The sequence below is a fragment of the Xenopus laevis genome, chromosome 5S, assembly GCF_017654675.1.
Source record: "Xenopus laevis strain J_2021 chromosome 5S, Xenopus_laevis_v10.1, whole genome shotgun sequence".
NCBI classification, from domain to species: Eukaryota; Metazoa; Chordata; class Amphibia; order Anura; family Pipidae; genus Xenopus; species Xenopus laevis.
This window is the reverse complement of record NC_054380.1, coordinates 40,128,811-40,143,238: the sequence shown is the minus strand read 5'-3', so window position 1 is coordinate 40,143,238 and position 14,428 is coordinate 40,128,811. Positions and strand designations below refer to the sequence as shown.

The 14,428-nt window shown below is 36.2% G+C and overlaps 1 protein-coding gene across 2 annotated transcripts in view; it reads left to right on the top strand.

Annotated features, from left to right (window-relative positions):
* esr1.S (estrogen receptor 1 S homeolog) overlaps positions 1-6,968 on the top strand; it is a 111,088-nt gene extending 104,120 nt beyond the window's left edge. For both annotated transcript variants that reach the window (NM_001089615.2, XM_018264270.2), the window contains 2 exon segments: positions 1,476-1,659; positions 5,711-6,968. In NM_001089615.2, the coding sequence (NP_001083084.2) occupies positions 1,476-1,659; positions 5,711-5,942 (416 nt within the window). In that variant the 3' untranslated portion in view covers positions 5,943-6,968.
* The last annotated feature ends 7,460 nt before the right edge of the window (positions 6,969-14,428 follow it).

Here is a 14,428-nt window from a genome sequence, read left to right as displayed (position 1 = left end):
TTTCCCGCTGGACAAGGTATTTGCTCCCACATGGCAGGCACACACAAAGCCTATATCACAACAGGAGACATGCTGGATCATTCCTTTTCTCTACCCTCCCACATGTCAGACTCACCCGGGGGCTCACACAGAGCTGGCAGGCTCACACAGAGCTGAAACAGGCATCCGTCTGATGACATCCTCAAAGGCTCCAAGCTCTCATAGCCGAGCACACAACTTGCTTTATCTTCCATAGCTGAAATATAGCTCCCAGCAATGTCCATTGCGTAAGCACACAAATTCCAGGTTTTGCATTTAGGAGCTTCAGACCCTCCTGGTCTAGCTCCCAGGCTTGGGGCTGCTGCAACCCAGCTGTCCAGGGGCTCCTGCCCCTACATCTTTGCAGTAGTCTCTGTCCACCCTCTCTCAGTGAAAGTGAAAGCAGGAGTGGCTGTGAGCACATGGCTCTCAAATATATCCAAATGTGGTGTAGCAGCCACACATTGTGACAACCTCTGGTATCTGCCATGCATGCTGCACAGGGAAAAGGGCTTCAGCCCCTCCCAAGACTCTAGAAGACCCTGTAGCTGCACAGGCAGGGGATTTCCACCATGTGGGTAACATGGTGAAAGGGGAACACCCGGAACTAAATTGCACAGGTTATATAGCAGATAACTGATAAACTCTGTACAATGCAATGGGTTCAGTTCTCAATCACAAACAAACCCATTGTATTTAGCTATGTACCTGTGCCTATTCTCCATGACAGACAGATTGAATGGCTGCCTTCATGGATAAACAGCAGCTTATTTATATAAACTACAGTAGTACTTTTAAAGCAAACACATCAGTTTTACCAGTGCAGGGCAACACTATATTATATTAATTTCTTTAAAACACAAACTTTTTTGGTGTTACCATAGCTTTAAGAATAGATACACATATCTAGGTTTCTGGTCACTCACCCACCCTAAGGGGGTGATTTATCAAGGTTCAAATACAAATTTTTGCACAAAAACTCTCAAATTTGGATTATATTTTCAAAAACTTGAATGTGTGGTATCTATTAAGCTCAAAAACTTTAAAAACTGAAATGAATTAATCAACACACAATGAAATGATGACACTAGACTTGATTCTACCACTTGATTTGATTCCACCTGACTTTTTTTTCAGCCTATTTTACTATGTGATATAAGCCCTTAACTTGGCATCTACCTGAATGTATTTCTCGTTTAATCTCTGTTGCAAACTGGGGTAAGGTAGAAATATTGGAGACATCAATTGCCCTCTGGAATTTTTTACAATAATTAATTCTTCTTACAGAACAATTCAATTATTTGCAAATGTATACAAGGACAAGAACAATTAATTGAGAGATGACCAAATTTTCTTAATGGGTAAATTTCTTGTGTCATTAACACTAGACAGATTGTTTGAGGAGGAAAAAAACTATTATTTAATATTATTTGCATTCTTATTTTGTTTTATCCTAGGTGTTTATACTTTTCTGTCTAGCACATTAGAATCTCTTGAAGATACAGACCTAATTCATATTATTTTGGATAAAATAATAGACACGTTAGTCCACTTTATGGCTAAAAGTGGGCTTTCTCTACAGCAGCAGCAAAGACGACTGGCTCAGCTTCTTCTCATTCTTTCACACATAAGGCATATGAGGTAAGAAGCATGATCTGGAATATTTTGTCATCAGAACTGTGAATCAATTCTAACAGAAGAAAGTCAATTTAGTACAGTAAATCTACTTAATTTTAGGAAGTACAATATATGGCCAAAGGCATGTGGATATCCCTTCTAATTATTGCCAAATTAAGCCGCAGTCATCATTGCTAACTTAAGTGCCACTACAACAGTATTGTGTTCTTAGTTTGTGGCAAATTTGTTTCTACCCAACAATGCCACTCTTGCACAAACCAAAGTTCTTACTGTACAGAATTGATTTGTTGAGATTTCGATGAAAAACATTACTGGCCTACACAAAGCCATGACCTCAATCCATGTGGGATTCATTGGAACACTGACTGCAATACAGACCTTATCCACAACTTCAGTGCCCAATCCTCTAATATTATTTTGACTGAATGGATGCAAATCCCACCAACAATGTTCCAACATCTAGGAGAAACCCTTTCTAGAAAAATAGAGGCTGTTATAGCAGGAAAGGGAGAACCAAAGCTATAGTAATACTCTTGGTCTATCAATATGGTGTCAGTTATGTATTAATGGTTACTTATCATTTATCAATTTAGCAGTATTTAAATGTAAACAATATTTGTTCTCTAAAGTAACTATAGCATAGGTTATCCTTAATTATATTTATTTATAGAGGGTTAAGCTAACTGAACAAAGCAATATAATATAAGGCTATAGTGATGGGCGAATTTATTCGCCAGGCGCGAATTCGCGGCGAATTTGCGCGATTCGCGTCAGGCAAATAAATTCGCGAAACGCCCGCGAAAATTCGCGGAAAAAATTCGCCGACGTCAAAAAAATTTTTCCGAAAAAAACGGATGCCGGCGTCAAAAACGGGCGCTGGCGTCAAAAACGAGACGCCGGCGCCGTTTCGCGAAATGGCGCAAATTCGCCCATCACTATAAGGCTAGTGTTAGATATATTATAAGTAATAATTACTGGCATATGGTCACAAAGCTCATGTCTGCAAGGCTCATTTTGTAAGGGATCCTGTCCCCCAACTGGTTCCCATTTACTGTCTCGGCTGATTTTATGTACATTTTACATACAGTAGGAGACAACAAGCTCCTGACAGCAGTGATGTTTTCCCTTCCAACAGTTGTGCTTAGCTTTGAGGTATTACAAAGTAGGGATTGAGGCAAAAGAACTCATGCCTGAGAGAAGACTTTCCAGAGACAGGATAGCATGAGGGTTAATCTATTATGGGAAAGCTATAAGTTTATTAACAAAAGGCAAGAGGGCCCAACCAGGAAGGGAAATAGTCAGGAAAATAGTAGCAGGTAAGATAATCTGCCTGTGACAAGAAGTAAAAAGAAAGTCCGTCGTTGGTAGAAGGGTACAAATGGCTGTGGCAGGGAGAAGCAGCAGTGTGTGTCAAGAAGATATGTCTGTGAAGAGAGATGCAGGAAGGTGGGGGGGTTTTTCAAAGTTTCGAAATGAGGTAGCAACAATTTTCAAGTGCAACAAAAACAATTTTTTCCCAAGCAAAACAAAATGCATGGAATTTTTTTTACACATTTTCACTGCAGTTTAGTGCACAGTGAAACACAAAACATGGCAACGTTTGAGCATGTATTTGCTACAATTTTCACGGCTGGCAAAAACGTGAATTTTGTCACAAAACTGTACCAGGTAAAAACTGGTTTGGGTATTAAAGTAAAAAATATTTGTATGTATATAAACGTGTTTGGGAAGATAGACTGCTATTCTTAAAGGGGTTATTTATCTTAAAATACTTTTTTTTCAGTTCGGTTATTTTCACATAGTTCACCAACAGTAAATACTTTTTTTCAATTACTTTATTTTTTCTATTTTCTGACTGAATATTGAAATTCATTTTTCACAGTCTTAAATTAGTTTGTTTCTCCTTTAATTTTCTCTAAAGCAGTTTGGGAAGTGGGGTCACTGACTATGTAACTGTTCTAAATTGATAGATTTAGTTGATACATTTATTATCTTTGTCCCTGCTGAGCAGAATCCCTGAGTTTCATTAAAGGGCAACTCCACTTAAGCTTTTTGAAAAGTAAACATAATTTCAAGCAACTTTGCAATATACATCAATTAAAAAATATAAAACAGTTCCCTAAGCCTAGCCCCCTGCTCTCTTGCTGATCTGTCTGGCTACTTTGCTGAGTTGGCTGACTATTGTTAGTTTGTATCAGCAGCCAGCTGTCCTTAGCCTGCATCCTCCAAACCCCACAATTCCCTGCATGATTTCAATAAGGAAAGAAACATCACAGTACAATGCATTGTGGGTTATGTAGTTTTCAACACCAAACCCAACTTTCTGCTGTTTCCCATCCTGATGCAATATGTTGAATGCTATGTAGCAGGACACACCTAGAGGAACCTGTCTTTAAGGGTCAGGGCACACACTCAGATCCGGGGAGATTAGTTGGCCAGCGACAAATCTCCTCTTCTTCAGGGCGACTAATCTCCCCGAACTGCCTCCGCCAGCTAAAATGTAAATCGCCGGTGGGATGGCACTCGAATTGCTTAGTTTTCTGAAGTTTCCTCGTGAGGCAACTAAGGGTGACTTCGGAAAACGAAGTGCTCCAAGTGCCATACCACCAGCGATTTACATTCAAACCAACAGGAGGCAGTTCGGGGAAAATAGTCGCCCCGAAGAAGAGGAGATTTGTCGCTGGGCGACTAATCTCCCAGAATATGAGTGTGTGCCCTGAACCTAAAAGTTGTGGACAGTACACATTCTTAAAGGACCAGTAGCATCAAGCAATCAAATTGTTTTAAAGTAATAAAAGTAAAACTGCTGTGTTTGCTTCAGAAACACTACTATTTTTTATATAAATAAGCTGCTGTGTAGCAATGGGGGCAGCTATTCAAAGGAGAAAAGGCTCAATTACACAGCAAATAGCAGATAAGCTCTGTAGAACATAATGTTATCTGTTATCCACTATTTCTGCCATTGCTACCCAGCAGCTTGTTTATAACTATAGTAGTGTTTCTGAAACAGATCATTTTTACCAATGCAGGTCAATAGTACATTATAATTTCATTACTTTAAAACACTTTGGTTTTACTGTTCCTTTAAACAAATCTTCAGATTCAGCTCACAGAGTATCAGGGTTATATTGAGTCAATAATGGGTTGTATTTGGCAAGGACCTGTAGGCATCATCCGCTTTTACTTGGCTTTACCTAATGTTATAAATCTTCTGTGTAAATGAAATAGTCTACATTAAAACACTTTGGTTCTAAAAGTATTCCAGAATACACAAGATGGCAAATATGATAAGGTCATAAACACAGGAACAAAATGTCTTTACTTCTTTTGTAATAATGAAGGTTGTTTTGCGTGGAAATACAATTATCAACCCAACTGAATTACCTGCCAAGAAACCATTACTGATTATGATCAAGACCCCCATAAAATAATCGCAGAACAGTCTAAACAAGTGTGATTACACACTTAAATCAATAGCAAATGTGACTACACATGTCCAATTGTTTGAAAGTTGTGATGCATAACAGGAAGAATTCATTTAAGCATCCCAGCAGCAGCTTGAATGACAAAATAAAAGGTGAGTGGGATATGTCCAGGACTGGATTTACATAGCGGGCACCCCTAGGCCCACTGCTGTTCGTCGCCCCCTCCCCTTTATTCGGGCAAATTTTTGTCATTGGAACAGGAGCAATGAGTGTTGGCACACAGAAATTTAAAAAACTATCATATCTCCTGTGCATCCCCAGTGCCTTGGTGGCCTTTCCACAAATCCGGGCCTGAATATGTCTGAAAGAAGAAATGTCCTGAACAATTTAAAAAACATAACCAAACAAATTTACAGTTTTTTTTCTGCTTTGGGTTACCAAACCAAACAGCAGTAACAAATATTGTTAGAAACAAAAATAAGCAAATCATAGAAAACCTGTCCAAATCTAAAAGAATTTTTTAGGGTTAACCTCCCAATGGATGTTTCAATAACCATTTTAGCAATAAGTTTCCTTCTTCTCATTGCCTCTGTACATAATGCTGTTTTTATTGTATTTTGTATTTGCAGCAATAAGGGCATGGAACACTTATACAGCATGAAGTGCAAGAATGTTGTCCCATTATATGATTTACTGCTGGAAATGCTGGATGCTCATCGCATTCATACACCAAAGGACAAAACTACAACTCAGGAGGAAGAGAGCCGGAGTCCACTTAGCACTACTGTAAATGGTGCATCCCCTTGCTTACAGCCCTTTTACAAAAACACGGAAGAAGTGGGCTTACAAAGCACAGTATGAGAGCGATTCTGCCTTTTTAAATGTTTTTTTTTAATTGTAATTCTTTTCATTTTTCATTTGGCCTTACATGGCTATGAAATTCCCAGCAGAAATACTACCTAACAATAGTATCTTCATTACATAAGCTGAATGATGCTGCAAATACAACAAAACGAAAGGAGGAATCGGCACACAGGAACTTAAGCAAAATGGGGTAAACCCCTTATGTGTTTGCAAATACAACAACACACTCCGATATGTACCAATGATTTCTAGTAGTCAGCTTGCTTTGCATCGGAATTGAAGAGGACCTATTGCTTTTAAAAGGACTCTCTAAATTCCAAACCTACGCTTTATATGTGACATTTTTTGTATGCTATTTCCTGTAACACTGTGATGTACTGAAAAAAAAGCCACACTATTTTCTTTGCTTCTGTTTACAGGTCAAGTCAAGATAGCACGAGCAGCAGCTTCGATGTATTCACTATATCTGTGCAAAGTTGTAATTTTCAATCATTTAAACCCACATAGCACACAGGAACATAGTATTCACAGTTCTGCAATCTCAATGGAACTATTACCAATGTTACTGTGCATACCACTACATATACTACCACTAATATCCATTAGAAATATAATTTTCTGCCATCAATCCATACTCAGCTTCTAGATGTTTTTTTAAACTATTTAAGCAATGTATGTCTCATTCTGTTACCAAATATGGTATGCATGCACCGGCACCAGTCTTTGATTTGTTAGATTGTAAGTCTTAGGGGGTTATTTACTAAACTCCGAATACCTAGAAATCCCCAAAATCTGAAAAAGTTTTGATTTTTTGTGTTAGAATTTTTTTTAAAAATCTCAATTTTTTCGGAATTTATTAAACCCCGAGGGCTAAAAAGCCCGAATATAAAAACACGGCATCTCAAACCTGTCGAGGTTGCATAAAAGTCAATGGGAACAGTCCCATTGATTTTTGGTTGTGTCGGGGGTTTCTGGCAATTTCACAATGTTTTCGGAGCTTTCGGGTGAAAATTCACAAAAAAATAGTGAAAATCTGAGTTTTCCCGCAAAGGTAATTTTCGGGAAAATTTAATAATAAATAAGCATTAAAAACCCGAGCGGCTTAGATCGGAGTTTGTAGCAGCCGATATTGAGATAAATTCGGACCTTGATAAATAACCCCCTAAAACACAGAAAGTAGATATTTTAATTGCACTAATTTTCAGGGCAATGTCCTGTTAAAAAATATAATAAGTACAACAGCACATTGTATATATATAAAATATATATATATATATATATATATATATATATATATATATATATATATATATATATATATATATATATATATATATACTCCCTCCCTCACATGGGATGAAATTGACATTGTAGTTTTGCACATTTGTTACGAGAGTTTACCTGGTAGTAATTAAAGGTGGCACTATGGCGCGGGAGGGTATAACTAGGGCAGTGATCCCAAACCAGTAGCTTGTGAGCAACATGTTGTTCTCCAACTCCTTGGATGTTGCTCCCAGTTGCCTCAAAGCAGGAGTTTATTTTTGAATTCCAGGCTTAGGGGCACATTTTGGTTGTATAAAAACTAGGTGCACTACCAAACAGAGCCTCAATGTAGGATGACAATTCACATGCTAGCCAATCACAGAATTTATTTGGCACCCCAAAACATTTTTTATGCTAGTGTTGCTTCCCAACTCCTTTTAACTCTGAATGTTGCTCACAGGTTCAAAAGGTTGGGGATCCCTGAACTAGGGAGTACTGTATATTCAAGTGCCAGTTTCCCAAGTTTATATTTGTGCCTATTTCTGATGGCACTAAAGGTAGAAGAAATGGCCTTCAGTGGGTTAAATTAGGTGAAATACAAGTGTTTTTAAATAAGCTACAATAAAACAGGTTACTCTGTTAATCTCTATGATTATATTTTAGCACAATTTATGGCAAAACAAAATCACAATCAAAAATGTTTTTATGCCACTGTTTTATTTCCCAGTAACCACATTTTTTTGCTGATTGCATTTTTCTCAATGCAAACTGTAAAAAAAAATCTCACCTTCTAAAACACAGCAGGTTATAGAAATGTATTTTTAAAAAATGCAATTGCCACACAGCATTGGTGAAACTATCTGGTTGTTGCACCAGGGTCTGACTTCCTATGGGAAATTCTGGAGAAATCACACTTTGATGTAAACTGCATTTTAGGTAAGGTGTTATAGGTAAGGGTGCAGGTGTGGTTGGAGACACAGGGGTGGGGGTCCCATTGTACTCAAATCCATGGGGTTAGGGTTACATTATTGCCACAAATTATGACAAAACATAATCTCAAACATGAATTAATCATTCACTAAATATTAAGGGCAGATCAAAAGCAGCACCGGTGCCTTTACTCAGATTAAGTTATAAACTTTCCTCCACACTATAGATTATTGTATACACATGCTGGAGTTAGGGCTATCGTATTCAGAAATCTTGGGGGGTATGAAGTATGGAATAATAAGAAAAAAGCTAGCCCTGTAGTTATAGCAAAGGGTTACTATTATAAGTGCACAGACCAGCAGGTTGGGTATAGGCTGTTGTAGGTCACATAACTCCAAAAATTCCTATTAATTCATTTTTAATGTGTTACAGACACTTTACTAAAGATATAGGGGGAATGTACTTAAAGTCGCAAAGAGAAAAACTATTTTGCAATGTCTAAAACACGAAATTTGGCAGGTTTTAGATGGTGAATAGTCAAATTTGAATTCTTAAAGGGACAGTACATGATAAATTTTGAAGTTCGAATTTCACATTTTTTTTAAACTCGAATCGATCCCTAGTCGAATTACACTAAAATAAACTAAAATTTAAAAAATTGGAATTTCCAATTCGACCCTGGATAAATCTGCCCGAAATGTACAGAATGTACAGCATAATAACCATATTTAGACTTGGACAAATGCTGTGGCACTACACATTCTGCTGCCTGTAGTACACCAGAACCAAACATAATTACCTGAATATGCCTTTAGGTTGAGTCATTTCAATGTCACATAATTGTGACTGCCCAGAAATGTGCCATAAATGTGAACATGTAACGTGAATGTAATTGCTGTTACAGAATATCATTTCAAATAAAATCTGCATTGAATGTGGGGGATCGTGGAACCATAGTATGTATACCATGTAAATGCTTTCTTTATCCACCAAATGTGAAAATAATGCTGGGTATGGATAATTCTGCAAACGTTTTGCCCTCAAACCACTTTTTCCAAAATATGGGTTTGAAAATTAAAGGGGATGTTAATATTTTATATTAACTTTTTGAAGCCCTCTATATTCATTTTTGAGTTTAAGAAAATAAAACTGCAAAAAAAAAATTTGCAATAAAAAACAAGCAATCACATTTCTTCCTTAGTCACTAGCATTTTGAAGGAGAAACTTGAATGCTTTAAATGTTATTGCCATTCATCACATTCAACTGTGATGCAAATTCTTTTTAATGAGGCTGTAAAATCTCAACTGTTTTTCAAAAAGGAAAAATCATTAAGGGGCATATTTATCAAGGGTTGAATTTAGAATTTTTTAAATTTGGGTGAATAGGATCGACATGCAAACTCGAATCAAATTTGAATCGAATAAGATTTGAGTTTTTTCGCCAAAAAAAATTAAAAAAAATGTAGCCCATAGGCTAAAACACCAATTTAGCAGGTTTTAGATGGCGAATAGTTGAATTTGAATTCTTAAAAGAACAGTACATGATAAATTTCAAAATTCAATTTTCTAATTTGCAGCTCGATCCTATTTACCTGTTTTTTTTATTAAAAAAATCATTTTTTTTAAATAAATTTCGATTGGTCATTTTTTTTAAAAATTTTGAGTTTATGGGAGTAGATGGGGTTTTTTAGAAACTCCCCATAAACTTGAAATTTGACCTTCTATTTAATGCATGCCAATAGAAATACTTGGGGGCAGATTTATCAAGGGTTGAATTGAAAATTCAAAGTAAAAAAATTCAAAGTTTGAGCTATTTTTGCTTACTTCAACTAGGGAATAGTCCAAATTCGATTTGAATTTGAAAAAAATTTGAAAATTCGGATATTGAAATTTATCATGTACTGTCTCTTTAAAACTTTGACTTCAGCCATTCGCCATCCAAAATCTGCCAAATTGCTGTTTTAGCCGATGGGGACTTTCAAGAATCTATTTGAAGTCAATTGGTGGACTTTGAAAAATCAAAGTTTTTTTTTCAAAATACTTCAAATCAAATTAGATCGAATAGGATCTTGTTTTGATTTGAACCACTCCAAATAGGTTCTAGGTCGAAAAGAAAATTACCCTAGCACACCCTGGCCTTCCTAATCGCGAAACCCAGGTGCTCAATGAAGGAGGCGTTTGGCAACCTCAAGATCCACATGAAAAGCAAGAAAACACCGGCACAGCATGGGTTGCTTCTAGCAGGGAGACAATAAATGAGCAAGGGGTCTCCCTGCTAGAAGCAACCCATGCTGTGCCGGTGTTTTCTTGCTTTTCAGGTTCTAGGAGGTCCCCATAGGCTAAAACAGCAATCCGGCAGGTTTTAGATGGCTAATGGTCGAAGTTTTAAAGAGACAGTACATGATAAATTTTGATATTCGAATTTTCGAATTTCTTTCAAATTGTAATCAAATTTGGACTATTCCCTAGTCAAAGTACACAAAAATAGCTTGAAATTTGGATTTCCTTACTTCGAATTTTCACTTCGACCCTTGATAAATCTGCCCCTAATTATAAAAAAATGTAATAACAATAGAAATCTAACCTTGCAATGAATCCACTTTTCTTGGATGGAATTTTCAATTTCAATTTCTAACTGGAGAAAGACAGAATAGAAAAAAATTAGAATCAAATAAATATACTGTATAAATAAAAATGAAGACTTGAAAGATTTTTCACAATAAATTAATTTTAAAGTAATAGGAAACCCTTTATCTCATACATCTTAGAGCCATCATTATGCCATAAATGACCATAAATCATCCTCCCTTTTAACCAGTTTACTTAGACGTCTCTGCACTCTCTCCAGCTCATTTATATCCCTCTTACGCAATGGAGCTCAAAACTGCACTGCATACTCCAGATGAGGCCTTACCAGGGACTTATAAAGGGGACAAATTATGTTTTCATCCCTTGAGATAATGCCCTTTTTGTATAAGAAGATCAGTATGCATATTATTGGTGCAACACTTTCATTTAGATACACTTGTCATTTATGACAAACAATTCTTTCTATTAGTATTAGACTTTTCTCTAACTTTTGAGTGCATTCATTGCTTTAGGAGTTGTGTAAAGCACATCTTCTGAGCTGACCAACTGATGTCATATTTAACATTTTCACTGTCATTTCCCCCTGCTGAATATAAATGCTGCATACAAAGTATGGAAGGAAAATATTGCATGTAGTTTAGATTTGAATTTTTTTTATAAACCTTCTTGCCACTGTATTATCTGTCAATTATTGTATCATTGAGATTTTCACTCAGTACTTAACAGTGACAAATATACAAATGAATACAAATGGCTCATGATTTGTTTGTTATTTTCTTACTCCTAATGAAAAGAAAAAAACAGTTATTTAATGGTGCTTGTTGGTAGCTGAAATGACCCCTTTATTTTGACATACTTAGAACATCATTCTTAACAATTAAATATTACTAGTCTTTCATTTTCTGCCAAAAGTACTGTTTCATTGTAATTATTTGTACTGATTTACTGCAATTTCTAAACTACTTCTAGAATAACGTGGCCCAGGAACATTAAAGGGAAATATAATCTCCTTTTTGGCATCGGAAAGCTTATTCATTTGGGCCGATGAATAAATGCATAAATATAAATCTGAACTAAATACATAGTGAATAATGTACTCTTTACTGTAAATTATATGAATATTATAAGTACCGGAGGAGTTTTGACCATATAAAAACACGAGGCCGAAGTTCCAGGTCATGGAACTCCGAGGTAACTTCTAACTTTCCTCATATTTTGCAACGGGGTGTACTTTATTTATTATAATACACAAGTTTCAGTGAGTCATGTGACAGAAATTACATCACCACCACTACTACTCACCACCATTACTCACCACAGCACTGATTACAAATTACATCACTAACACCTTTTATAAGGACATACTGTGTATTATAAATGTATATTTTGTACACAGACATATAAAATTCCACAGATTGAAAGGAAATCATCTTTAAGTCATGGGAAGCATTCCCAACACCCCTTTATAGAATAATTAATTCTATAGTCAGAGGCAGACTATGTTTTCCTACATATTTGAAGAATCATGTACATCTCTATTTATTTGCTTTAAAACATCATGCAGACTTTGTTTTTAATTTATATAGAGGCCTATTTATCAAAATTCGAATAAGCCATAACTAAACTCACATTTTGAAAAAACACAAATGTCTACATATTTATTAAAAAGATCTGAATATAAAAAGCATGAACATATAAAAACGTGGAATGAATCAGAATACGAATACAAAAAACCCCAAAAACATTGTTAACTTCATTTTTTTTGTGCATTTACAAATGAAAAAAAACTGTAAAATTTGTAAAACCTCAAAGTATTTAAAATTTGCTAGGGGCAGCTCCCATTGACTTCTGCATGACCTTGGCAGCTTTTGGATGGAAAAGTTTTAGGGGCAGATTTATCAAGGGTCAAATTGAATTTTAAATTCGAATTTAGAGTTTATTTTAGTGTAGTTCGACTAGGGAATAGTCCAAATTCGATTTGAATAGTCCAAATCTGATTTGGACTATTCCCTAGTCGAATTACACTAAAATAAACTTGAAATTCGAATTCAAAAATTGGAATTTTCTATTTGATCCTTGATAAATCTGCCCCATCATGTTTATAACTAAATCTCTGTATTGGATGCAGACAAATGTATACTATATAATTACTATATTGCAGTGTGGCCAAGATGTGAGTGCGTACATGAACTGTGCCATAATAATATTAACATTGTGCAATAGCCATCTTTTGTGTTTTAGGTGATCTATTTTGCATGTTTCATGTTCACATTTGTGAAGGGATTTTGTAAAATAATTTTTTTTTTGTCTTAGAAAAAAGTATCTGAAATTTCAAAAAGAACCTATAAATTACAAAATGTTACCGTATTGTCTCATGAGTCCTGCAGAGTCTTTTTTTGTGATACAGTGAATGCAAGGTAAAAGTAAAGAATGATTAAAAGTTATTTAGGATCACATAAAGTCAAAAGATGTTTTGCATTTTTTAATGCAATTGGTAGGATTTTGCACAATTATCGCTCAATTATGTTACTACAAAATGGTGGGGTAGAATGGAAAATGTCTTGTTGTTTGTAATTACAGTCTACAGCAAATATTTCAGATGTGAGTTATTCTAAACCAATGGGCAATGTCTTTACAATACAAAAGGTGTTATTCATTAAAGCATGTGTTAGGGCATTAAGGGAAGTAAGATTGTGCCCCTTAGCGCTCAGTCTTTAAGCACTTGTCTCCGGGTCTTTGCTCCACTCTGCACCTTATGCTGGATTAGAAATTCTGGTAAGAGGTGCAGATTGCCTCATTGGAGTGCACAAGAGAGTACAGGGCTGCCTTGTTGTGTCTAAGATTCTAATGTGTTTCTCTGTAACTTCTTACGGAACTTGTTGCCACTCCAGCAAATATCAATATAGTAATGCAGAGTGCACACGATTCAGTATTAAAAAAAGCTTGGTAGGATGATCGCACAGTCATATTTACTGTAGGAGGGACATTCCTCCTTACATTCTTGCTTTTATTGTACCTAGGACTCATAGTAAGCTAGGTTGAAAAAAGACACACGTCCATCAAGTTCAACCTTTTAACTTTTTTTAACCTGCCTAACTGCCAGTTGATCCAGAGGAAAAAAAACCCCATCTGAAGCCTCTCCAATTTTCCCTCAGAGGGGTAAGAAATTCCTTTCTGACTCCAAAATGGCAATCGGACAAGTCCCTGGATCAACTTGTAATATGAGCTATGTTCCATTCCCTGTATTCCCTCACTTGCTAAGAAGCCATCCAATTGATTCAGGGAGAGAATTCCACATCTTCACAGCTCTCACTGTAAAAAGCCCCTTCCAAATATTTAGGCGGAACTTCTTTTCTTCTAATCGGAATGGATGACCTTGTGTCAGCTGGAAAGACCTACTGGTAAATAAAGCATTAGAGAGATAATTATATGATCCCCTTATATATTTATACATAGTTATCATATCACCCCTTAAGCGCCTCTTCTCCAGTGTGAACATCGCCAATTTGGCCAGTCTTTCCTCATAGCTAAGATTTTCCATACCTTTTACCAGCTTAGTTGCCCTTCTCTGGACCTTCTCTAATACAATAATGTCCTGTTTGAGTGATGGAGACCAAAATTGTACGGCATATTCTAGATGGGGCCTTACCAGTGCTCTATACAGTGGAAGAATGACCTCTTCCTGCCGTGAATCAATGGCC